Source organism: Aquila chrysaetos, chromosome 22, assembly GCF_900496995.4.
Source record: "Aquila chrysaetos chrysaetos chromosome 22, bAquChr1.4, whole genome shotgun sequence".
Lineage (NCBI taxonomy): Eukaryota > Metazoa > Chordata > Aves > Accipitriformes > Accipitridae > Aquila > Aquila chrysaetos.
Window position 1 is genome coordinate 160,947 of NC_044025.1, and position 27,660 is coordinate 188,606.

Below are 27,660 nucleotides of genomic sequence, written 5' to 3' on the forward strand. Positions count from 1 at the left end.
GGCACACAGCATGACTGAACTTAGTGGCAGATACTGCCAGGTGTTCCTCAAGTTAGTGCCACACTACTGAACTATTTAAATTACCCTGAAGTTGATTACAGAGGTATATTAGAACAAGAAGATCACCTTTCAAGGGAAAAGCTTGCTCATCAGATACACACCTATGCACCTATAACCAACACTCCGATTTGAAGCATGGGCTTCCTTGTTGACTTTAAGACACATCAGGATATTCCTACCATGTAACTACCAAGGTTACAGTTGTAGGATAACCTGAAATGAGCTGGTAACATCTCAGTGTGATCTTCCTCAGTTTAACGAGTCAAAGATACAGATACCACCTCAGAAAAACCAGAATACAACCAGGGCTGTGTCTTTGGAAGACCCAAAAGGGCACAACCTTATACCACTGGTGTGATTTTGCCATGAGGGATCAGAGATTACATTCTCTGAAAACCATGTCTGTGTATTTTCACAATTTGAACACAGAAGTTGAAAGCCACGAATATATCTTAAGGAACCAACATGAATAACCTAGGCCAAAGTTGTTTCAAGTTCACTGCAGTAAAGGAACAAGTCAGATACCCACACTTGAGCAACCATTCCCTTCCCCTCTATTTCAAGAAAAGGAACATTCTCACAGGAGCATCAGTTGCTCTACCCTCCCTAAGGACAAAGAAAATACTTAAGCGTAGTTTCTTGCTAGTAGCTTATAATTATCACCACTTAAAATAACTGTAGGCTTTGTACCAGAGTGATTTCTTTTTAAGGTAAGTCCCTCATACCACACACAACTGGTGTCAGCTTATGCTTTGACCAAAGGAGATTGTTCCAAAGAGATCAACATATCTAAGCCTAAGAGGTAATGTCCAATAACCCTCATAAAAAAACTGCAGAATCAGTGGTGATTATGTTCCTTCCCAGTCAGTTCCAGCACACTGTATGTTCTAACATACACTTGAGGCCATTCACCTGCTAATGTGTCCAATTTATGATCTCACATTCATCACAAAGTCTAACTCAACTTAAGCTCACATGGAATCATCTGCTGGTCCCAGAAGCTTAAAGGGATTCTCCGTTTTCCTTGAGGTCTTATATCACTTGTCCCCCAAAGGCAGGTTCTGATGGAAATGTGGACAGCTTTGAAAGCCCAAAAGAAGAATTAAATGAGAATTCTGGCCCAGAAATGTGTCTTTTTTTTTTTTTCTTTTTAATATGTCAAGAACCTGCTTTAATCAGCACGGCGTGCAAGTAGCACCTCAAACAAGGTGAAGTGGGTTCAAGGAAGGAGAGAGGGGACTTCGTTTTAGCTTCTTTATTTGAATCCCCATTCAGAGGAATCAAGAAGTTCTACACTGTCAAAAGCAACTGCCACAGTCTTGTGCCAACAAGCAGTAACTCTACCAAAGAAGTATTAATACTAGCACATCACACAGGTGCTACTGCAAGACAAGGCAGCAACATGAAGGACCGAGCACACCCTTTTCTGGAAGGTCTCAGGTGGCTTAACTCAAATTCTCAACACAGGTACGGCTCCCCTAGCAGCATACCAGAGGAATTCAGTTCAGGCATGTTAAGAGTAGAACCTAAGGGAAGATTTCCTAAAGAAAAGAGATTTCTCAGGACCTTTTAATCCACATGCTATAAGTTTATTTCTGTTAATACTTCGGAGCAGTGCAGCATCTGCAGAAAATTACCACCTACTATTTTCTGTAAATTCTAGCAGTGGCGGAAGCAAGCAGAGATGATATCAGCCATCTACCGAACGGCAGGCTGCTGCTCTCTGCGATGTCGTAACTTCCTGCTTCATGTATTTTAACAGAAAGTGATTTTTGTAATTCCCCATATAACTAACAAAAAAGTGTACACTTCACCCCTCTCTAATGATGTCAAAATATTTTCCCAAACACTAAGTTCATATTACATCATTTACAGAGCCAATAAACCAAAGTATAGTGTTATCAGCACACTCACCAAGACCCACATTCATCTTCTGGCAAACCCAGGAAAACACTGAATCGGCTCTAACCTGCTGCCCAAGTTTAATGCCTAAGCAAGGTTTGCAAAATTCTAGTTGCCTTCAATAAGTAACTTGTTAGCAGCCAGGTGGTGAAGCAACTGGAATTGGCAAGCACAGCACAGACACCAAGAGCACACTCATTGACAAGACCTGTGCTCGCTCCAGGTCAGGCTTCAACAACTGGATGATGCTCCCAGCACAGCCACTGCCAGTTAGAAAGACACAGGCACAGAAGCACTGAACACAGTTTTGTCTCACCAGTTTTCTAATAGACCCCAGCTACACCAAAAAGAGCTGGGTCCCACTGATTACATGACCACACAGCAATGGAAAGGCAGACAGACTTTAGTCTTGCAAAAGAGATTTCAGCAAGGACGCAACACAAATTATTTCAGCCCATCTAAAGAGTGGATTGTGCTGGCTCTGTTTTCTTGTAAAAAACAGTCCAAAGCCAAACAAATCAAATGGAATAGCCATTTTCAAGTTTCACTGTTTCTGCATCAAGGTATCTAATTTACAATATCAGAATGAGGGACATAATATATTTATAATTTTTGAATATATTTTAAATATTTAAATGTGTTTTATTGTATGCTGATTGCTCAGACTAAAGTCCTCAAGGAAGAAACCACACGTTGAGTAGTGCTTTTTGTATATAGGAGTTAGAAAAATATTAATAATTCATTCTAGTGTAGTAATCTTTCTAAAATTCATATACTTTTAAAAACTTTAAGATAAAGTGGTGTTAAAAAATGTAATTCACACTAAGCTAAAGAACATTAGAGTTACAAGGAAAAGTTTACTTGTTGTATAAGGAAAATAACTGTTTTAAGTCAGAGTACAGACTGAGCTATGCCATTGGGATTTTTGGGTAAGCCATTTGGACTTTAAAACAAATTTCTTCATTAAAGCAGTTAAAGTTTAAAACCCTCTTTATTAAGTTAAGCATGCCATACTTAAATTTCTGTATGATTCCGGTGAGCCTTTGAAGAATTCACACAGTGTTTACAGACCCTAATCGCATCTAATGCGGTACCCAGGACCTTCAGAAGCTTGTAATCTGAGGATACACGCAGAAGGGTTGCACTGAAATCTGCAGAGATTTTGCATCTGGAATATCCATATCTCAAAAAACCAAACAAACAAACAAAACCCAAAAAACAAAAACCACACAACCAAAACCCCAAAACAAACAAACAAAACCCCAAACAACCCAAAACCCCAAAAAACAAACACAAAAGAAAAACAAAAAAAACCCAAACCCAACCAACCTGACTAGTTACTTCAGACACTATACTTTGCCTTACCTGCCTACATTTCATTGCTAACATTATTTGTATAATGACATAAACCCTGTTCAGGAATAGCCGATTCTACTTTGCTTTTCAAAAAACCCACATTTTGACATCAATTTCATAGCACACAAGTCCTCTCCTGACATACCTTCCCTTAATAAACACACTGGTAGCAAATACCCTTTTATCATAATTTTTTTTTACCTCATCTTTTACATCATTCAGAAGAAAGATGAACTTGGAACGGAAATGCTCTTTCAAAGTTTTTGAATTCTCACTCCTGACATTTAAAATGCCATATACTTCCATATTGCAACAAACTTGCTTATAATCTTACCCTATCATCCCAATCCAAGAACACTTTGATTATGGTCTGGCACATCCTCAGAAAGATATCTAAGCCACTTGGCAATACCCTTTCTAATCGCTACATAACATTATCACACATTACTGTGCCATTATGTATGAGATTACCCATTAGTGCTTAAATAAGCATGCAAATTCATAGATAATATGAATCTCTTTAAACACCAGTAATTATTTTGAACAAGAAAATATGACCTAAATTGGTTGGGTCCCCCTTCCTGCTCCAGATTCTTCCTAAATCAGTCCTTCTGCACTGTATAATACTGAAACTCAAAGATAGGAAACCTTAATCCCTATTTAACAGGAAGGGTTATTTCCAGAAGACAGATATGAATGCACATCAAAGGAGACAAAATTATGGTGACACATATTGGTCATGTTTTCAAAGGCCTGATCAATCCTCATTCAGACTAACCTAGTTCCCTAGCCCATCTTCAGCAGCCAGTAGCAGGAAAAAAAAATGTCATTACATACCTGCTCTCTCTGATTGCTTCTATACAGTGCCCATGTGCTTAAATTGTAACTCAGCTGACCATTACTAAACTTCTTGCTAAAATGCACAACGCTTTCTCAAATACAGCCAGGCTGGATTATTCAAGCTGACTAAATGGCATATACGCTGAATTTACAGATCTAGTTTTTGTGCTCCTTACAGTCCCCTTTTTACTAGGGCAAAATAAAGTACCTGAGTGATTTGTCTTACAACTAGCCATATCATAACTGAAAGATTTTTCCTTTCCAACAAATACAGATCTCTAAAGGCTCTACAACAGCACTTTCCAAAGTTTTTGAACCTCAACTAGTGTCACCCAGTAACATTTCTGGAAGGCTAATATAATTCTTTATTACCATGCTGATTAAAAATCAACCTCTCTAAAGGCAGTGCCATTCCCTTGGAAGCAGTGCTTGAGATCTATGCAACCATCACAGTGCTTGAGACCACACCTACTGCCCTGGCCTGCTCTGTGATTCTCACAACACAAATAATTCCTCTTGTACAGGACAGACAGCTTGCCTGAGCAGGCTGCAGCTTGATAGCTTTCTCAAGAGATGATTTATCACCTTATAAAACCAAATAGAAAACCCAGGATAGGAGAATGTCCCTTCTAACTGTATTCTGCTGTATCTACCAGATTTCAACTCAATGACATTCCCAGATTGAAATGGTAACCCTGAAGTTTACTCAGTTTACTTGTTGCCACAGAGGTTCAGTTCCTTGGCTGTTTTCTGTTGGTTTTAGTTGTAAGACTATCAAAGTGTGAAAGTTCAGGGTACTGCAAAACCAACGTAATATATCAAAAATAGGGGTTGTCTTCTGCCCCAAAATCTCTAAGATAAAATCCAATGAATAAATATTTAAACTCCCCTCCCTACCCTGAAGTCATAATAACTCAAAATCATGCATCAGTAAGATGCCAGCTTCTAGTTAAGATATAAAAATCTTCAAGTGCCAAGTCTTCCGTGGGCTATTCCCTCCCCACTCGCAAGGGCCAGATTTTGGGGGGAACTCAAATTATAGGTGACTTCAACAAGAGGTCATGTTCATTTCCTCACCATAAAATGTACCACCTAGAAGGTATTCTTTCACACAGAACTAGATTTAAAGTTTCACATTTTCCCAACACCTTAGTGAGAATAAAAAAAAAAAAAGTTCAGCACTTTTGCTGGAAACAGATCATGCAATAAGGTAAATGAAGCATCTTTCTGACATGACATGGTGGGTGAGTAGACCACCACTGTTACACTCAAAAAAATCTCACTCCAGAAACCATTTAGAACAGACTAAGCTGTTACTGTCTCATGGGATACCTCCAAACAAAAACATACAGGCAAAAAATCATGCAGAGGTGTTACCCAATCGCCTCGTGTGCAGCAAAAGCTAGCCATGAGCCTTCCTAATACTTCTGTCCTTTACACCGATGTATTTGCAGAGCAGTAACAGCACTCCATAGCACAGTTGTTCAATCCAGTAACTCCTATCGTATGCCTGGAAATCCCATACATCTACAGAAAAACTTCAAACTTTCCCAAGCAGAGTACCTGTAGAGAAGAAAGAATAGTATTCCCCATGGACAGTACCAGCAAACAGAGGATGATAAGCTCAGCATAACTTAGGCACTTGGTGCCAATTTGACAGCAGAAAGGCTCAGCTTAACTCCTTGAGTAAGCCCTTGCCATCTTCCAAATCACAATAAAAAAATTCTCCTGCAAATAGTTCTGCTGGCTTAATGTGACACCAGGAGCTGACACCGGTGGCAGAAAGAAAGCATTCATTACTGTGCAAAGGAAATTTGATGTTGTGCCTAACTTCAGTCGCAAAAGGATGTAACAATCAGACAATTAATGGCAGCGCTACTATTTAAAATCCTGGGACATCTGAAATATACCCTCAAGACTGCAAAAAGCTTGTAAAAATAGACAAATTTGGTTTGACTGGGGAAGGAGAGGAGGAAGGTGGCAAATTCCAAATCCCTTAGGAGAGAAAACCTGCCAGGGAAAGACAAGAACATCTCTTGACAGCAACCACAGACTGAGAATAAACTTTTTGAATATGTAATGGTGAACTATTTAGACCACAACTAAGTAAACCTTGTAGAAGTTTTACACCACCACCACCCCCCCAATGGTATTTTCTGCTTAGCTTGATCTCCCTGAAAAATGTGTTTGGTCCTTTGAAAGTTCTCATTTAGAAGACATTTTCATGTAGATATAGCCTACAGCCTCTTTTTGAGAAAAGCATTAACCAGAATGCTTCTCCATTTTTCAGTTGGTCATTCCAACACTATTAGTCCCAGGCAGGGACTAGCAGAGATTTGGTATGGTAGGGTTTATTTCAGCTTTGTTTCCTAAAACACTAAAAAAACTGCATTGAGGCTTTCAGTCTTTTCAAAGTCAAGCACACGCCTTTGTAATCTTCACCACTGAGTATCAAAATTATAGTTTGATCTTAGCTCCAGTGCACAGAAAACTTACCGTACCCTTAACATCCCTGTTGTCACTATGCTGAACACAAGAATTTATCCTTTTATATACATTCGATACAAACTTTCACTATAAAATTGTATTTTTTTTCCCCTGTACCACCAAGTGCATGGCACAAACCAAATTCACTGGCTACAACTTTTATTTTTATTCTTCTCAATTAGTATTTGGACATGCTAAATAGAACTCATTTAGCATGAAATTAAGAGCTACAGCTTGAGGGGTGGGGTGAGTAATTAGCATTTTACAATATTTCATGTGTCACCATCACAGTTCCTCACAGACTTTCAGAGCAGCCGAGTTTTCAACTTCTACAGATCAGATTCCTGACAGCAAACCATCACATCCAAAAATGACATTTTCAATGCTATCTGAAAAATCATGTTCAGATCATCTGCTAAGCATATTCTGGCAAAAGCAGAAATATAATTTTATTCTCCTGGGTTGTATTTCATGGTCTTAACCTCAAAATATCCCTTTATTCACAAATCCCCACTCCTAAAAACAATAGGAACTCACCCACTTGAGCAATATCCACAAGTGAAAGGGGATGTCTGGAAAAAAACTGAAAGGCCAACACAACATACACATGCCATTGGAGAAAATTACCCTTAATTCCAGCTTCTAATTTTTCACTTGCTTGACACTGCAAACTCTTAATATTATATTTGCATTTACATGTATTTCAATGTAGTTGTCAGAACAGGAGCCAGAAATCTCAATGACATTTCCCTCTGCTTTCCAGTACGGCAACTGTAGCAACAAGATTTTCTTTTTTCAGACTCAAAAGCTAGGAAGTACTTCTCCAGCTACAATTAGTCCTTAGTGTTATTTTGGTAACATTTTGATGACAAGGGGTCCTTTTTGGGATCATCTGCTTTTACATCAGTGTGCTCAGATATCTCAAAATATGAAAACTAATTTTCTGTATTTCAGCACAAACATGAATTCTTATTTAACTAGTCAATACTCATTAACATTTACATTTGAGAGTTTCTCCATTAGGTTTCAATTTAGTCTCATGCTACTTCAATACTAGGTTACCTCGTCAGGTAATTCACAACATTAGCCAGCAACTTCCACTTTCACTAAAGCTTGGAAGCCCCGTAAGCAAATTCAGCAAGAAAAAAACCCAGCTCTACATAGACTTACAGATATTTCTGGTAAAATCCCAATCTCCCCAAATAGTCTGCAATTTCATTTAATTCCTCTCCACCAACCCAATCCACCCATTTCCTTTCTTTTCAGAATGCAAGAAAAAATACGGATATTTGACAGATATGGAATACCACAAATATTTTAAAATACTAAAATAAAAGATTGGTTTAGACCTTGTGACAGAGTTTTGTTACCATATGAGAGTTCACATAGGAAAGAAAAACACCAGAAAAGTTACCTATATATCTACTTCCTCATACTCTTCATCTTATTTAAATTCCTGACCATGACAGACTTTGCTACAGCATAACTCTAACTTTTTCTATCCGATTGATTTTTTCAAGCTTTCAGTAGCCATCCTTTTTCTCCCATTGTAAGAAAACTGAGTTACCTTTTCTAAAGCTGAAATAACATGAGCTCTTCTGTGCCAATCTAACATTTGGCCACTGCCAGAAAGATGACTCAGTGCTCCTCTTCTCTCTGGGTTTCCCCAGGCACTCCCACCAACCCCACTGCACTCACACTTGGGAAAAGAAGAGGGAGCTTTCTACCAGCACAGCACAACGAATTTGACAGTAAAGGGTCTTTCTAGCCACCACCAAAACTGGCAAGAGGAGAGAACACGGTGCAGCCAGGAACAGAAGATTCCTGCCTGATGGTGACAGCAAATAGTCACTAAACCACCTCAGCCACCTCACATACCTCCACCCTGTGCCACTCATTCAGAATGTCCAAATTTTTATCTTTCCTAATCAAATATCTTTATAAAGAATCCCAACCTTTCCATTTTTCACGATTTTGTTTCTATTAAATCTCTAGCAAAGAAACATTTGCCTTACTACAAGGTGACAAGTTCCCACATACAATCTCAACACTCCTGACTCCTTACAGGAACCAGGACTTTCAGACACATTCATCACGTACGTGCATAAAATGATGCTGATCACACAACCAAATGCACTTTGATCCCATACGTATTACATATAGTTAATATGGAAGCATCATAAATTACTCCTGCATCATAGTTACAGATGTACTTCATCATCAGCAAATGGCTTTTTCACCCATCTCACTGCAGGTAAGCATCTGGGAGAGTTATCTGCCTCTTTGATTACCTCGTGCTTTAAAGAAGCAGCTACAATTAGGACAAAAGCAATAACACAGTAAAAAAAACCTACCAGCTCTGCCAGTGTTATCATTTAAACAGCAATTCAATGGCTGAATTGCTTTAAAGCAAACCAAAGCTCAGGGGAGAATATGAGGGCTTGTAGTTCAACACAAAGCCTGAAGAATTATATTCAAGTACAAGAAAGTGTTCATATTTCCTCTAGCAGAGAAGCAAAAACTTAACACAATTATGAACTGAACAGACATTAACATTGAACTTGTCCAGACTGGTCTGGAGTGTTCACTCATTCCCCCCTCTTACTTTTTTGGGGGTTTTGGGGTTTGTTTGGTTGGTTGGTTTTGAAGTATCTTTGGAAGAATTAAGCCTTGGTCCAAAACCTAGCGAGTACACTCCCCACACCTATGAAATACTAGAACCAATCATGGCAAAAACCTACTTGGTATGCACTGAAAGCTACTACACATGTGAACCACTGGACTGAAGTGCTTACTCTCTACCTACGACTAAGAGCTAGGCTTCAATCAATATGTAACTGCTAGTTTATCTCATCTTTGATTCCACAGCACCCCTGCTGGCCACAGCATCTGCTCAGCTAGCATATTCAAGAGGCAACAAGATGAAGAGAAAGAAGCATCTTCTGCAACCCCACGATTTTGTACTGGAAAAAAGCTGTTGTTTAGTGTCTTCAAGGAACCTGTTTTGTTGGTTTTTTTTAAATAAAAAGTGTAGGGCAAAAGAGATGCAGCTAAACTAGATCTTTTCAGTGTGTGGCAATAGAGATTCCTACAAAAGAAGTTCATTGAAACTATCTGTGTTTTGGCTTGCAAGACATATCAAATGCAAGTACAGACAATTGAATTTGGTCTTGGAGGAGAAAGCTTCTGTTTAGTCATTATGAGTTAAGAGCAAAGGTAGAAGACCAGCCCAGAAAAGGGGGGGGGGGGGGGGGGGGGGGGTGGGGGGGGGGAGAAAAAAAAGCCTGACCAATGTGCATAGGGACTGCTAGGTAAGAACCGCAATAGGAAAGAGTCAGACAAAGCAATTATTCATCAAGAAACTGCTCTAACCCTGGGACAGTTGCAACCCAGTAACTACAATTGATGTAAGGCACAAGTCAAGCCAGGGATGATCCCAGCAGCACAAACTACTCTTTTTCTAGATTTTCTCACTCTGTAAAGATCTAATGTCTACTAGGCATCTATATTGGAATATTTAGGAAAAAAAATTTCTGCATCCTATAGAAAAGTCACAGCACCCTGCCTGTCTTCCCTCAGTACGTGCGCTAGTTCTAGTTAGTGCAGTATTGTACAACAAAATCTGACAGCAACTCAGGTATTTTTATTAAACAAGTCACAGATTAACAGCTAGTTCTATCACCTCCAGTAAATTGCTGGGGTTTGTTCTCGTTTGTTTGGGTTTTTTTAATTAAAAAAAAAGAAGCACTTTTACCCATGGCAACTAAGGCCTCCTTTCTAACTTGTTTTTGATTGTAAGAAAACGTATGGTCTTGCATTTCAGAGGAATATTCAAAATGCAATGCTAACTTTAATCCAAATTATAAAGGACAATGATGGGATTAAGCATTAGTTTATAAACATCTACATTACTCTGGATGTGAATTTGTTTTGGTGCTTCTCTAGGATTAAATGGGAGGTACTGTTACAGTTAAATAGGAGCTTATGACTTTTGTTTGTTTGTTTTAATGACCAAGTCAGGGATTTTTTTAGGGTTTTTTTTCACCCTTAACATAGATAGGAGCCAGTGATACACACCCAGAAAGATTTGCCATGGCAGCAAAATCACAGTGAATTACTTGGGTGCCTGATGCCTTTTTCATTGCCAGCCTTCTCTTCCCTCCCTTGTTACCTCCTCCTGCAACATCTTTTCCAAGGCCGCAGCACCAGCAAGCATGCAAGCACATTTACACACTTAAAACAAATGCTCTTCTGGTTGTATCACGCTTGCCAGTATTACTGTGATTAGCTAAGGGAAAACTTCAGCCACAAGCTGAATTGTTTGCCTGGCTTTGTTTAGCTTTTAAATGGACACAGGCTCAAACGGCAGACTCAGCACATTTCCCCTAGAGACAGGCAGTCACCTGCTCACACCCTGTCAAATGAAGCGTGAGGGCACACACACATACCAGCACACTCAACTGGATCGTAATGACAGTATACGGTGCTAAACGAACATGCAAGAATTCGTATCATCTACTGAGTGCCCCAGCAAGAATCAAAGGAGCTAGGCTCCAAATTCAGAGCTCTGGACATCAACTCTGACGCTCCTGTATTTCAAAGAAGCATCCAGGCTAGAGACTTGAGAAAAAAGAATCAGATTGCCTCTGGTTGCTTATACAAAGTAGTATTAAAACCCCAAGTTACTCGTGGAGAATTTATTTTCTTTAAGTTGAGATTGTAGTGCTTACAGTATTTACCCATACAGCTGTAAAGGCAGTGACTTTGTAAATTATCCAGAAGCAGAAATCATGACCTCTGTAAGGAAATCTTCAAAATAAATTCTTTACTTCGTGCCATAAAATATGGAAAAATTTCCAAGGTTGATTCCATTATTTTACAGAAAAATACCAAGGCTGACAGTAGGCAATAATTCTTTAATTCCTGGTTCTTCCTCTCATGCCTTACCAGAGAGAAAAACTAATGTTTCCTCATTTAAAGTCTGACAATTGGTTGCCTGCAAGAATCTGAAAGATAGATCTCAAAGAGCCAAGACTGCTACTGAAACATGAAAAGGAGGAACATGGCAATGGTATCGTCCACTGTGGGAGGGTAAGGAGCAAAGAAAAAGCCCACATATCCCTGAGAAACACCAAGAAAAGAAAAAAATTCATTCATGCTGAAGAAGGTGCACAAAATTCCTATTCTTGACTTCTAGCATTCTAAGCCAAATATTTTAAGTCTCATCTACTTTTGGGCTTCTGACCTTCGAAAACAAGTTACTTCACAGATACTCTCACCTATTTGGTGATAGAGGGAGAAAAGAGTGGAATTACTTTCTGCTTTCTGAGTAACCTAAGGCTTATGGAGGAAAAGTATCATAGCCCTATGGAGCCTAACACCAGGATATGACCCCCATGCACAATAGAGATGCAGGAAGAAGAGAACTCAAATAACCTTTGAATGCTATTTATAGGCAAACATCCCACTTGAACTCTTTTCTCCAAATTTCTAGCATTTAGTGGGAAACCGAGTCCAAATGGGCTGCAATTGCTTTCCTGAATCAGAAAATGGCTCTGGCTCAGTACAGTACTCAGTGACTAACTGGGGAAAAAAAAAAAAACTTGAAAATACTTCTACATTTTCAAGCAAAGAGCTAAGAGTAAACTTTGAGGACCAGTAACATCATCGACTTAACTCAGAAGCCCATGGACTTTTAGCCCCCAGTTTATGCCAATTATGTATAGCAAAGCAAACCAAAATACTCAAGTATTTTCAGAGGCTGACCGAGTGTGCGACTTCTTTTTAAAAAAAAATAAAAAATAAAAATCACTACCCTAATGGTGTATAGCACAGACTAGTGTATAAGCTCATGTTTCAAACTGAACATTTGAGAAACTGTCCATAAAACCTCTCCTCTACCTAGGAGGATCCACAGCATTTCAGTGTACTGTCATTACATACATGCTGCATAAGAAAACATCCTGAAAATAAGATCTCTGGGAATGCCACAGTAGATTACAGAGTATAAAACAACCAAAAATCAGGATGTTACAGTCTTCAGAAAGAAAATAAGGAATTTATTTTAATATGACCCAACTTGAAGAAAGAACACACTAACTCATTAGAAAAACACGTCCCTCTACAAGAACAGTCCAGGGGACTCATACCATCCCACCTTTTTATTCTTTTGCAGCATCCTCCTACAGTTCAAAAACAAAAAGGGAAGCGGGGACAGGTGCATCAAGAGATGCACTTTCACCTAGGTCCATGTCTCTGAAGCTATGCTTCTTCAGATGGAGTTTTTGTCCATCAGAGGTCACAGAATCCAATGTGTGGCAGGCACCACAGAGCACAAGTTTTACTGAGCTTCTTTGGAGCACAATGCAGAGAGAAATTGTAACAAGCATTAATCCAATGGACAGCTTCTGGATGGAGCTGCTTCAAATAGCGAGTATGGAAAAGTCCAGCCAATTATGATTTTACTAAAGCAAACTTCTTCCATCATTTATCTCCAGGTCTTTGCTCCTATCTGCGTAAAGACTAAAATAAAGTTGTTTTATCTCTTATTCTGCCTCTACAGTTCAGGACAATCAGGCACTGGGTGTGCTCACTATAAGAGAAGGCTAATAGCCAAAAGCACAGCCACATTGCAAGTTTCTCCTCTTGTCATTAACTAAATTTTCTTACATGCTCCTTTCCCTGTAGAGACTTCGAAAACATGCTGCATGCTTGTTTTTGGCAATACAAGTCAAAGCCAACTGGAAGTCAGGCCAGGTTGCTTAGAATATTCTTGCTCACTGTGGCCTTCCTCTGTTACTCAAAAGCCATGTAATTCTTTGAAAGCAAAGATAGAATTTTAGCCTTTATAGCGACTCAGATTCATGAAGTTTTTTTAAAGGACATACCCAAACAGGAGTGTCAGCAAATACATAATATACACACACACACACAGAGGAATAATCAATGGCACAAATACAGAATAATTTGTTCAGGTAACAATTCTTCAGCAAAGTATTGGTAGATTTAAAGTCAAATTCAACTTGCAAACCAACATGTCTCCTGCAAAAGGCAGACAACAAACTGGGATGTATAAATAAAAGCACAGCTTGCAGTACAGATGAAATAACACTCCTACTCTCCATGCATCAATAGAGCTCAACTTAAGTAATATGACTAATTTGGGGCAACAAGCTATGAAGAACAGAGATCACATACAGAGACTCCAGAGGAGAACAAGAGAAGATGAAAGTCTAAATAACATCACTTAAGAGCAGAGAAAGATTTGATGTTGTTTAGCTTTAAAAAAAAAACAAAACAAAACAAAACAAAAAAAAAACCACAACAAAAAAACCCCCCACAACACCAACTGAGGAAGATGACAGTCTGCAAGTCAGTTCTAAGGATGCCTGCCTTGAAAAAGGGAACACTGAACTTGGATACAATGCATAAAACAAGCAGCCAAAGCAACACCACTAAAAAAACACCAATTGCTTTATTACAACAACTTTCTTCCTTCCCTCGTGAAGCTCTTCCAAAGCAGCGTAGTGCCCCTTTTGCCCCCAAGTTACATATTTCAGCATGTAACACTAAGGACTGATACTCAGAAAAACCTCATCCTAAGGACTGCAGTTGGCTTGGCATGCTGTGGAGCTTCCAGCGCTGGAGATAGTTTGTCTAACCAGTTCTTAAAGCCACATGTCAGGAATGGCACAAGCATAGCTGAATTTGCCTGGGGAGAAGGAAGAGAAGGAGATAAATCTAGATCCACTGAGATTTCTTTCAGCCCTATTTTTCAAAAAGTTTTAAGAAGCTGTACAGAATTTGAGGAAAAGGTGATGGCTAAATGACAAGTTTGTAATTGCTGTTTTAGAGATAATGCTTTGTTACACAGGGAAAAAAAGTCATTAAGAGAACTGCACTGTGCCTTTTGTTCCCACAGCAAGTATTTTCTTGATGGATACGAGGATAAATTTGTGCAATGCAATAATGTTGGGTTTTTTTAAGTTTCCTAGGATGTGTTGAATCCTCAAGTATTTAAATACTTCATATTCACAAAGAATATAAACTCCATTTTTGTGTATGATGCTTAATGTACTACAGCTTGTTTTCAATCAAGAGATTTAAGTTCTTAGCTTTCAAAATAAGGTCTTAAAAAGGCAGAAAATAATTTATAATAGGCAATGAAGGTGCTCATGCCCCACTGCAAAAAAAGCCACCTGCTTCCATAAGTAGAATCAAAGATGAGTGGCAGTATATTTTACGTAATTTTATTTTTCATTCATCTGGTGAAAACTAGCTTGACTTTCTAGAAATAAGCAGAATTTGATTATTTATGTTATGCATATAGTATATTATCGTTTATTTTGCTAGAAACTCATTTATTGTAATTACTTCCTAAATATACAATAGTAATATTTTGTCAAAGGTAAGTTACCAATTGAAAAAAGCAACAGATTCACCTGTTATACCATATACTGTAAAGCATTAATGACTCAGTATAATCTGTTGCTTCTGACACTTTAAAAAACCCAAGTATTTAATACCATTATAAAACTGATAGAAGAACAATGTATTGTAGGTCCACGAACAAGAGCTCAGTTAATTCCTCTCATGTGCCTTGAGACACTCCTCACAGCACACGAACTAGACAGCTTAAGCAACTCCTATATAAACAGGTAGCAAGCAGCCCTGCTTCCAATATAATTATGTTACATTGCACAGTATACTTCCAATCAGCCCCAGAAGGGGTGGCTACACACTGAGACTACCAACCTGACTTACCAGTCTGTCTAGTATGGAGCTAAGTGGCTGGCACTAGTTACTGCCACCACACTTTGCCATTAAGTTACAGAACATCAAAAAAATTGAAATCTGAGTGGGGAGATTCAGATCTGATCTTCTGCACACTATGAAGCATTCACTTAATACTCAAACTGTTCTGAACACTTCTAAACTCTGGTTTTATCATCATGTGCTAAGGAAACTACATGACTGACATGCAGAAAATGATAAAAAATGCAAACCTAAAACCCAACTCTGTGTAATTGAGTTTTTTTAATAAACTATTAATGGAGTCTTCTTGCAGGAGATACAAGCAAGAAACACAGGCTTTTCTACCTTCTCACTCCTTCCTCACGCTCCTGACGCACTTAGGGAGAAGAGTTACATTTTGATGAACTCAAACTTGCAAGCATAGTAACTGCTTCATTTCACAAGGTTAACATCTATGCTCCCCTCTTACACAGGCATCACAAAGGAAGAATCTTACCAGTAGCCATCTGTTTAGAGACGAAAAGCATGGACATGAATGAAACAGAACAACACAGAAAAAATATACCATACCACACTCAAACAAGATACATTTTGTGGTAAGACACTTGGGTCAACAGCAATATTTACCAGATATAAGCTTTAAGCGACCTGTGGTTTGAGCTAGTGTTCTAACTTTTTTTCTGTACCTGATTAATATCGGAGACCCGCATAACCAGCTTACCTGCAATATTGCTAAGCAAGATCTTTATTCACCAACTCTAGCACAAATCTCAAGACAACTAAAACAAAAGCTTGCTTCAATGTACTGTCAACAAACAAGTGTCTTACTGTCTGTCCCACAACAGACCCCTTGTACCTTGCAAGGGGTACCAGCTCCCCAGTACAGACCGCGGTGCTACACAGCCAGCTCTAAGCTGATGGCCAGCAGTAGCACAAAGCCCAGTGTAAGCTTCTGCACCCCACTGCAAAGCCTGAACGTGATTATTTTCACTTTGATGGATGAAGGAAGCATACATGTAAACAAAAGAAAAAAGTAGGATCTCCTCTTGGTATAGGCTAAATTCCATCTCAATTCAGGCATTACGTAGGACTGTCAATAAAGCACTGCTGCTTTTCTCCTGCCCAGACCCTCCCTACTTTCCTTCTATGGCTGAGGCTACTCCAAGCACCAATATAACAAGAAGTCCTGAAAAAATACTGAATGGAAAGAAGTTTTTAATCAGTAATATCCCTGTATTGGAACAGGAGAGCAAAGGGGATTTTACCTTGCAGAAGAATCCAACTTGCATGAAAAATAAAATATGACAGAAGTAAAACAGAAAGCAGAAGTAGAGTTAATAAAAAAAAAATATATCCAGGACTTTGCAAAAATCATGTTAAAAGGAGACTTGCACAAGTTGTTTACAGTACGGTCATGAAGCACTGGCTGATTAACTATGATTACCTCCAAGATATATAGATAGATAGATATAGACATATATATAAAAATATGCAGACAACTTAAGAAATTGAGGAGTACCCTGGCCAATTTTAATACTTCACAATTAAAACTTGTAACTTTGTCTCGTCTCTTCCCACTCCCCATCCCCACCAAAGAAAAGTTAAAAATCTCAGAATATATCTTTGCCAAAGAATTCCAAAAGCATAGTGTTCAGATCTGGTAAGATAACTTAGCTGCCTGATACCTAAAAGCATCAATTCGAGTGTTACGACAATGAAACTGTTCTTCACAGCAAAACCCAACTGAAAAAGAGCCAAAGAATATGAAGCTAGTACATTTAATGTACTTTCAAAGTATAGAAGTTAATTTGACTAAGAGCAGGATTAGAGACTAGACTTTTTCTAATCTAAAAGCCTACTAGATTAGAAAAAAAATATTTAAATCATGCAAAACCTCAGAAAAATATAATATTAGTAATTCAAGTACATGCACAAAATTCAGACAGTTTATCCAACTTACTCAAAAGCACAACACATCTGTACATTTCACATACCATATATTCCTTCCCACTCTGAATCTTTAGGTGGTGAAGAAAGAAAATGAGCAAGTCACTGTAATGTGCCAGTATCAAAAAAGGCAAAAGTTCTCCAGTTAACAAGACAGTGGTGATTTTAGCAGCAGTACAGCTTTGATCTCTAAAGAAAGGCCTAGAATGAAGTCTATTCAAACTTTCTTAATGAAAACTGTTTCTCTTATTTGATTTGTATACTGTGTCCATGTAACACCAAGTATTTCAGATCAGATCAAATTAGGGTGAAAAGCCTTTCTTGGTTTAAAAAAAAAAGTATCAGTCAAAACAGTTGGACTAAGGTAAGACTTTTGCCATGTTGAAGGTGGCTAAACAACTTCAAATTTGATATTGCTACATTTTTACAATAAAGTTCCACCTTTGTTCAAATTCCAGCAATTGTCTCTCAAATTCCCCCCAATAAAGGCCCTATTTTTCTTTTTTATTCAAAAACACCAATAGAGACCTAGAAATGTATTTGTTACATTCCACAAGCACAGGGGTGCAGCCATTAAACTGACAAACATGAATCATCCGTTTTCTGCAGCCCTCAACTTTTACAGTTTGAAGTGGAGCTTGAATAACTCTTCAGAGATTAAGTTTCTAATGGATTAGATGCCCACCTCCATTTAAATCACAACTAAGTTACTCATCATCCCTAAGAAATGAAACACCAGGTCCACACATGAATCTTACTGATCATAAACAACATGATCAAAGAATTTATCTAGCCCAGTCTCTGCCGCTTTCCAAAGGGTCTCTCTGATGCAGGATGAAAGCAAGCTGTGCATCTTTTGAACTGTTCTTTTAGACCACAGCTCACTCCCCAGTAGTGCTGGATCACAGGTCTATCTTGTCACATTCAAGTCCTCTAATGTTGGGGGAAACAAATATAGTTCACTTTATCTTAATAATAAAAAAACCAAACCCTTGCTGTTAGTGAATAATGAATGGGTTTGGTCACATCACAAAAAAAAAAAAAAAAAAAAAAAAAAAAAAAAAAAAAAAAAAAAAAAAAAAAAAAAAGCAGGTTTGGTCAACAGCTTGGCAAGTGAGTAAATATAGAGATACACATACACACACTGGAAAGCATTCAATTTTACAATTGCTGAATCTCACTCTATCCTTTCAGTTTATCCTAAAGCAGGCAGATTTTATCTGGGCCCATTCATATTTTGACCTGTGTTCTGTATTTCCACTAAGTAGGTGATTACTTCCACTTTTTGCCTTCCCCAGTTCCAGAATACACAACCCATTCCCCCCTCACCCACCTCATCCTACCAGCTTTCCAAAGAGCAGTATCAGGCCCTCATGCCTGAATCAGCTACTGCAATTCACCAGGTATTAAAAGACACTTGTTACTAAAACTAGATTTCTCTTTCACCATTTACACTGCATTTAATCCTACAAAGTGTCAAATACACCAAACCATCTATGTGAGGGTCTCTAGTCACCTTTAATCCTGTATTTCAACAGAAAAGAAGGATGTATAGAACTCTGCTCCCTGTTTGAACATAAGGATGGACTACTCACATCCATTTCATTAAGCAAACCCTTGGCTGAACATGGTTCCTCTCCAAAATACCCTGATTTTCCTCACAAGCCTCCTTATAAACAACAGTAGGACTTCTGAAGAACTCACTGCTAACAAAACTCCTCCCTGTGTAGATACTCAACAGGAACACCAAGTGCTCCAATGCTAGACAAAGAGTTTCTTTACCACTTTCTTCTGCCTCTATTTTTTGATGCTTCATTGTCAAAGTGCTTCAACATTCATATTGAGAAGGAACATGCTCAAAAGCTCTGCTGGTAAGGACACAGGCACCCAAGCTACTTCAAGGTAAAAATCAGTTCAGTAACATTCTACATCACTTCCCAGAAAACTCAGCAAAACCATGCTGCAACACTATGAACAGGGTATTTTAACTGCAGGGATTAACATTTTGATGTTTTACAACTTTCTGTGGAATTCTGTGTTTTGAGTGCAAAATACACCAAACCGGCATCCGGGATGTTTCTGTGACCACGTGCTTCAACCAACACCTTTCTCCAGCCTCTTTAAGAAACAACCTGTACTCCAGAAAGAGGACTGCACTACATAAGTTATTTCCCCTTCCTGATGCCTATAAAACGCAGGACCAGAAAATGAAAGAGCTTTAACCTGTTAAACTTTCCCCAAGTCTTTGGAGGCGAGTTTGCCCTTTTAAGAACACATGTTGAGGGACCCACGGAGGAACCTGCCAAGAAGAGCAAGAGCTCTGAAGGCTATAACCGTTCATTCACAGCAGCGAAGAGCTCTCATCCTCCAGCAGTCAACTACTGTCCCTAAAAGGGAAATTTAATAGGCAACCTTACTGAAGATCCACAGAAGAACCACGATTCTTCAGAGCTGGAATATTATTTTAAGAAATTAAATCCCCTAATTAGCAGTGGAGCTGAATGTTTCTAGTGCAGAACATGAATCCACTGTCAGAATGCTAAGAATCTGTTTAATTACAGTCTGAAAAATAGAAACATCTCTGAACAGTATGGTTCTCTTTCCATAGGCTATTTTACCTATAAATCCCTTCTTTGCTACTAGGAGTCAAACTGAAGGAAGGTATACAAAAGACTTGGTTTGTTTAGGATAACTTCCCAAAGAACAGGATTCAATTGTTTTAATTTATCTTCAATTTCTGAAGATGAAAACAACTCACATTTATGATGTTCACAGAACAGTGAAGTCTCTCCTTCAGAATGTAAAATTAGGTTTTTTGTGAAATAATACAATTGCTGACAGTTGTTTAAAGATAGCTGTTCATTAACAAAGTGCCTGCGCTTTGCTTAAACAGACTACAGAAGGAAGTACAGTTGTCCACACTAAAGCTAATCAGCCAGGTTTTCAGAGGACCTAGTAAACATAAGGAATCTAACCACTGTTTGTGTGCACATGTATGTATGTATGTCTGCGTATACTTGCTGCTATGTTACGGGGGGCGAGGCACAACCCTCTTGCTATAAACTCTACTTAAGGCTGTCACCCTCAGCGTCCAAAACCACAAAATATTTTAAGTCCTCTTGGAAATAGAATAAACAAGCTGAATTGCAAAAAAAAAAAAAAAAAAAAATTTATCCAGCACACTTATGATGGGTAAATATAACGTATAGAAACATTTTTAAGCAGTTCAACTAACCTCTGGCCTCCACAGTTGCATATAGAGGCCTAACCAGCTCTCAAATCAAGACAGCTACTTAAAAACAAAACTCCCACGTATCTTAGAGTGCAATGGTTGAAAACCACTTCTGCGTAAGTAATTTGAAGAACATCATCCCATCTGGATGTAGTTGCTAGAACTTACCTGCCAGAATTAACGAACAGCATTTCCATGTGAGATCTGAGCATTAAAGGATTCATGAAGAATGAGCAAAACTAGTTTTGCAAGTCATACTCATTAAGATCCTAATGACACAGGCACAAACCTTACATGTGAGAAACCCTAAGAAATCCGAGACACTAAATGCAAGACCAATTTTCCTCTAGATTGTAAGTTAGGGTCAAGCCTCCCATAGGAGAGGGGATCATGACAACAAAGGCCAAGCTACCCTGGAAACCACATCAGCCAAAACCATAGCTAAACTACTTGTTCAAGCAATAGTTCTGCCATCTAACTTTTGCAAGCTATCCTTAACACTGGGGACTAACATAACAAGAGAAATCACTTGCTTTTGCCAAACTGCAAAACAATAAGAAGTCCCAACACTAGGCCACTTTGTTTGTTGCCATGATGTAAACCTAGAAGCTCACTTAAGGTTAGTTAGAAAGGGTATTTTCAGCCAAACCAGCCAGAGAAATCCAGTGAAGACATTAGAACACCTCCCAGAAACACTAGCTTCTTTTTCAATCACTTTCAAATTACGGCTTTTAATAATAAACTACCAGATTCTCAGTGTCTCCTTTAGGTTAGCCTAATGATATTTTTAGTGTTCAAATTCACAGTGGGAAAGACAAGTACTGCTTAACTAGAGGACTTTCTTAACAGTATTTTCAGTCTTTTGATCTCACACATTCATCAACTGGCATTAATTTTGTCCAGTCTTTTTAGAGAGGGAGATGGAGCCCAAAACAAAAGCACTCTTTTCTTGATTTGCTCTTCTTTCAAGATTCCTTCTGTTCTGTCCAGTTTCTACATCCCTACTCCAAGCATTCAGGGAATCAAAGCATGGAAACCTCAGCTTAAAAACAAATCATCTAATCCCAGGGCCAAGTGGCCAACTACTGCTTAGAAATCTAAAGAAAGCATTCTCACAGGCATTTCAAGAAGCAATGGTACCTCCTAGATTTGTTAAATACCATGAAATCATTTTGAACACAACCCTAGATGTAAGCACATACATCAGAGACTGAGTGCCCTCGTTAACACTAGCCATCAGACATCTCCACTGAGAATTTATAAAGCTAGCAGTAAGTTTTAGAACACATCAGTCACCAGGTACATGAGAGAAACAGACTGATTTTCATTTTTAAAAGTGCTTAAAAAAGGATCAGATTATTCAAATTCTCTTAGTGTCCAGATGTATCCCAGAAATAGTCTATCTTCCCTGCAAAGCAAAGTTTGGTCCCCAAGAGTTATATCAGGTTAGAATAATTTTAGGGGACCACCTTTAATTAGGCTACTGCTGCAACTTTCTGCTGACAAAAGGTATGCTATGTTCTAAGTTGTTTTTTTTTTTTTTCAAATTCAAAGAGAGCCCAAAGCCTGAGTCCCTTCCCCCCGCTTTGCTTCCTCAGACTGCAGTTCTCCTTTAAGACTCTACATAGCTTTACATCTAAACACCTGCAAATAAATGCTATTTTATCTAGCTCTTAAGTGTGTTCAAAGCTAAAGTCTGAAAACTCCAATTTCAGCACACTACTACTAGTCTGAGTATGCGCCCATAATGATCAAACAGGCAGGGTTTTGTTTCAAGGCAGGGTTTTAACATCTTTTTGTCCTTGGAATTCTGAAACTGACAATTTTCAAATCCATTGTAAACACCCAAGTCACAAACCTTCCCTATAAAAGTAACAAATGTAGTAGCACTATGTTCATCTAGCCTGGTTCTGAAACATGAACATTAAATATGCATTTCCCAACAGTCATATCTCAGAAACACAGAATGGAAAAATATTTTTGTCAAAGTAAAACCAGAGAAACAAGTATTTCACCTGTAAATTTCTGGAGTAATGAATTAATAATTATATATTGACCAAAGCAGCAGGAAAAAAAATGTCATTTTAGCAAGTCTACTTCCTTCCATTCTCTCCCCTTTAATCCTCCCTCTGGTAACACATGTTGTCTCATCTGATCAATGAAATACCATTTAATTCAAATTAACTCTTCTAACTTTCTATGTACAGAAAGAGTGGACCTAGCAACCCTCAAGAGCTATAAGAAATATGAGCTTGTTTTCCATGTTCTGCTCCCCATCATGGTAACTTTCCAGATTTGTCAGTGTTTCACTAGGGTCAAAATTTACAGGTTGCCAGATCTGTATGCAAGTTAAGTTCAGAAAAAAACTATATAAAGAAAGTACCTGCTGCCTCCAGTAAAGCTTCTAGTCTTGCTTGTGTTTCTGGATCCACAGTCCTCAAGTCCGCACCTTCTGCAGCACTCGATAAGAATAACTCCGACGTGGTTTTAAGCACTGGATTATCAAGATCTTCTTGGTCCAAAATAAATGATTCAACCTGTTTGCCAAGTTAGAAAAAGAATTTTACCATTTTTGAAGTTTTATACTAAACCTATTATATTAGGAAAAACACAAAATAATTTAACTATACTATCATAATCATGTTTTAACTGTATAGATTATAGGACACAACTGTAAAAATCATGCGATCAACTCGCTGAAAAGGTAGTTGAAATCACAAAAGAAAAAACTCTACATGAAAAACAGTTTAATGTAAAAATTACAACTAACAAGATCTTAAAACTACAGCAAGGGCAACTCAGATTAAATATTGAAAAAATGTTACACATGTTTGGACAGTTAACCACCAAAACAGACTGCCACAAGAGGCTGTAGCATCTTTGTCACCAGAAGTCTGTCTACTTTGTTATTAAAAAAAGCCGTCATGACGGCTTTGGTATAGCTTTGGTATAGCTGACTTTGGTAATGACTATGGTAATGACTTTGGTATAGCTGAACCTATCTGAGAGCCAGGGAGGGACTGAATGGTTTCCCAAGATCCCTTTCAGTTCTATTTTAAAAGTAATTTCAACTAACTTAGAACAAGGATTTTGTTTGGTTTGAGTAGAAACACAATAGTTCACTAAAACTCAAAGCCAAAACATGTGTTTCCAAGGTGGCACTTAGTATTACCTCAGTCATTAATGTTTTCTAGACAAGAACAGATACGTGGAACAATTAAGCAGCCAGGTATTCCAACTGAGCAGCAATAATGCTGTCCCACCAGTGGCCTGCATGATCTCCAAATACAAGCTCATAGAATTACTCAACATAACACACTGTAGTTTTATGACAGCTTGCCAGAGTAAACAAGGAGAATACCTGACTCATACTCTAATGAGAGCAGAACTACATTTCAGAATCTGTCCCAAGTTCAGACATAATCTCCTCTATTTTCAGTAATATTTTAAGATAAAAACCCCACAATTTCATAATTAGCCCTTATCTGTTCAACACTATCAGTGCCTTAAATACACCATAGAAATGAGACATGCTCATTATACAACCATTGCTGCCCTTTCCCACTTCATGCCCCAGTCTCAACTTCCTTTCTGTTTTCCCCTAATACTTTCCCCTATCTTTCTCACATCAGCAGTAAACTATCATCATATTCAGCCCTATCACACAACACCCACAACACCTTAAGAAAGGGATAGTTTATACTTTAAAAAAAAAAAAATTCAAATCACGCCATCTGCAAATTCATTAAGTGCCCCATTGTGTGAAAAACGTTAACAAGAGTCTGGAGATCTACATGGAGCACCGCTATTCAAGAGCAACTTGTGTTAGTTTCTTCCCCTTTTTGATATGTAAATGTTCTGTAACATTATCCCCTGGTGTCCAAGCCAATCCGTGGGTGTCCAGGGAAATGCAGTGCTAACATATGAATACAATGGGCATCAGGGAGAAAGAGCTAGCTACAGGTATTATATCTTATGTGCCGACAGCAGGCTATGATTTAGGACTCAAAGAAGCAAGATTTCTAGATTAGTCCAGACGACGGTCCTAAAATAAGAGAACTGTCACTAGGAGAAAGAGTTGAACATTAAACAAGCAGAAAATTAGTGACCTAAACCAGTGATACACATTTTTACTACAAATGAAGAAGAGCTATTTACAACTCACAGCAAAATGTATCCCTACAGTAAGATTCCCCTCTGCAGAACTCAGATTCCAGGTTATGTCTATCCAGACAGTTTAAGGACTCCCTGCCGGCGTAAGCTCTGATGCAAAACTGACTTCTGGAAAAGTTCACCCTTATCTACAGCAGTACTTCAGGGTATTTCATTTTCTCCCCCAAGACTACACAAGGCAATCTGCCTCACCAATGTCCTAGAAATATTATTGCAACAACGTTTGTGTGACATGGTGACTGGCAGAAAAATCTCACTGTGTGCATAAGTGACTATTCATTATATATAGCTGAGAACTACATACAAGAAATTTTATTACATGCTAATGGACTTTTTTCTTTTTCAGTTACACCACTAAATTTAACAGCAGTCCTCACTTTTGAAGACATACCAAAAGGGGTAAAAATGCTACCTACCACTGAAGTAACTGCACTTACGAGCAACAAATACTGCAGAAACGTGCAAAGTGGCTTCTGGCAAGCCTTAACTTTCAGCCTCAAGGAACAGCCTGACAACACCCAGGCAAAGGTAAGCACATCAGCCTTGCATCAACCTTCTAGCAGCTGTCCCACTGCAAGTTTTAAAACTTCATTTTTTGACACTTAGGTAAAGATATGGACCATCTTCTCCCTGACTGCTGCCACCCCAAGCTCACTTGTATATATTTACAGGACGTTACCCGCAACAATACACCTCTTGAACCTAAATCAGTGTTAATTCACCATTCACAAATACTCTATCAACTTGCAAGGAACTTCTCTCTCCCCCCAACAGGAAGTACATTTTGCTTACAAGAACCTCTAAAAAAGTCTGTCTTTTTAACATTGATTATGCAAATACTACTTATTAAAGTGAATTACAGATACAGCTTTTACTTAGGGTACAAGCTGGGTAGTACTGGTGCAGTCTGTTCTTTTCACCACTCTTCAACTCTTACTGCCTTTCAGCTCTTCTTTAGGTTTGCAACTGTACTTCCAGAAACCTCACACATTTAAAGTCTCACACAAAAATCTTGCTTCATATACAGCATTTTCATCTTAGTTTTATATCAAAGCAAGAAAAGGCAGCTGCTTTCATTATTTCTGCACGTTGAGCATCAATTTTTAGTTTTTGTTTTGATTTTTAGTAAGAGCTTAATAACATACCCACAATACAAATATAACTTGAGTGTGAAAATACTGAAAATCCATATGCAAAATGTTAAAATAGCTGTACCATTGCCAGTCCCCCAGAATAAGTTTCAATGCATTTTCAAGTCAGAACGTCTGACATTTCTGTAAATCAATGCGGTTTCTCACACATGAAGATGAGGCCAGAGAATGATCCTTATCACTAATAGCAGAGTAAGAAATTACCTAATCAACCAGATGTCTCCTGTGAATGGAAGTGACCTGCGATGATCACATATTAGTAATTTTTAAATTTTTATTTTTTTAAATCAAATTACCCCAAATAGATCAAACAAATTTTAATTTTTAAACAAACAAACAAAAAAAAACACTTTGCAAAAAACCAAAAAACAACACAGGCAAACAAAAAAACCAAACAGATTTCATGTTAGCATTCCTGGAAGACTCAATACGCTGCTCATGTGGCAAAATTTAGGCACTCTGCTCTATCCTAATCAGATCTGCAGCAAAGTGATAGAGTAACCAGTCACTGTGCTATTTTTGGATTATTTTGCGAGCTGCTTTGGGCAATTAATAAGCATCTTACTTGGTAAGGCTTATTAGGAACACGTGGATTCAAGACATTATTCTAACTGCCAGAACAATTGCAACTAGGAATAATTCCCAATCAAAAACCAAAAAAGCTGCTAGCTGCATGGGACCTGAGTACAGGGTGCTGAACATCAGCGTACTTCACTATATCATCGTGTTTCACACTCATCCACAGGAATGATGGACCTTTCCTGAAGTTCTGCCAAGGACTGCAGCAGCCTCACAGCTCTGCAGATCCAGTTACACCACTGGTTCCTCCCTCCATAGCAGCTACATTCACAGCTATTTGGACCCAACTGCATCAGTATTTATATGTTAATACCATGATTGAGTTTACCTCAGGTCAGGGGTATGTAAAGGCATAAAAGACTTTGCAAGCACTAACATCACAACTAACACTAGCAATTCTTGCAAGATGGGCAATGATACACGGGGTTAGAAACTCCTTTCTAATATTAAGTCTAAACTGATCTTTCCTACATTGCACTCCTGCAAAAAAAGCACTTTACCCAGCATAGCCCGAACCTGCCCACAAAGAGCCTGTTACTGACACAGGCTACAGACGATGGAAAAGCTTCCTGTTGTAGCTGTACCAGCACCATTCTCTCCTCCTCCCCTTCCTGCAGGCAAGGGCAGCAGCAGAGACAGCTCGTTCTACCTTCTCCTTCCATTCATGCCAAACTAGTACTTCTGAGAAGACTATCTTCACAAAAATTGTTGATAGGAAAGAGAAAGCTGCTATTAAATCATTTCCTTGAACTTGTATTTTCTGGATACACCCCGAGTTAGGAACACTTTTCTGGGGTAACAATACTCCTTGCTCTGTGTTTGTGGAGTGTCTACAAATACTGAGGACCCAAGCCCTTGACTAGGACTCCTAAACTCCTATCTATTACGCAAATAAACAACTACCTGATTTTCTCTTTTGTATTAGGTAACCCTTCCTAATTATTTCTGTAACAATTCCATTTGGACATGCGTCTATATACATCTGAATATATGCAGAGGGACCTTAGCTTACTTAAGGCTAATATAGGCCTGTAGATCAGGCTGAAAGTTCATGCCTACAAAGTAGAAATAGATCATCTATATTTAAACTATTTTCATTCCATAATTAACAAGATGTGCAATGGCCTGTCAGCATCACACTAGGAAGAGACTGTGGTTTTGTCTGATAAACCCAACCTC

The 27,660-nt window shown here is 38.4% G+C and overlaps 1 protein-coding gene across 22 annotated transcripts in view; it reads right to left on the minus strand.

Moving 5' to 3' along the window:
* Positions 1-27,660, minus strand: part of LOC115334003 (ankyrin repeat and KH domain-containing protein 1) — a 120,556-nt gene that overhangs the window by 81,709 nt on the left and 11,187 nt on the right. For all 22 annotated transcript variants that reach the window (XM_029997640.2, XM_041119245.1, XM_041119248.1 and 19 more), the window contains exon 2: positions 22,962-23,115. In XM_029997640.2, the coding sequence (XP_029853500.1) occupies positions 22,962-23,115 (154 nt within the window). The remainder of the gene's footprint in view (positions 1-22,961; positions 23,116-27,660) is intronic.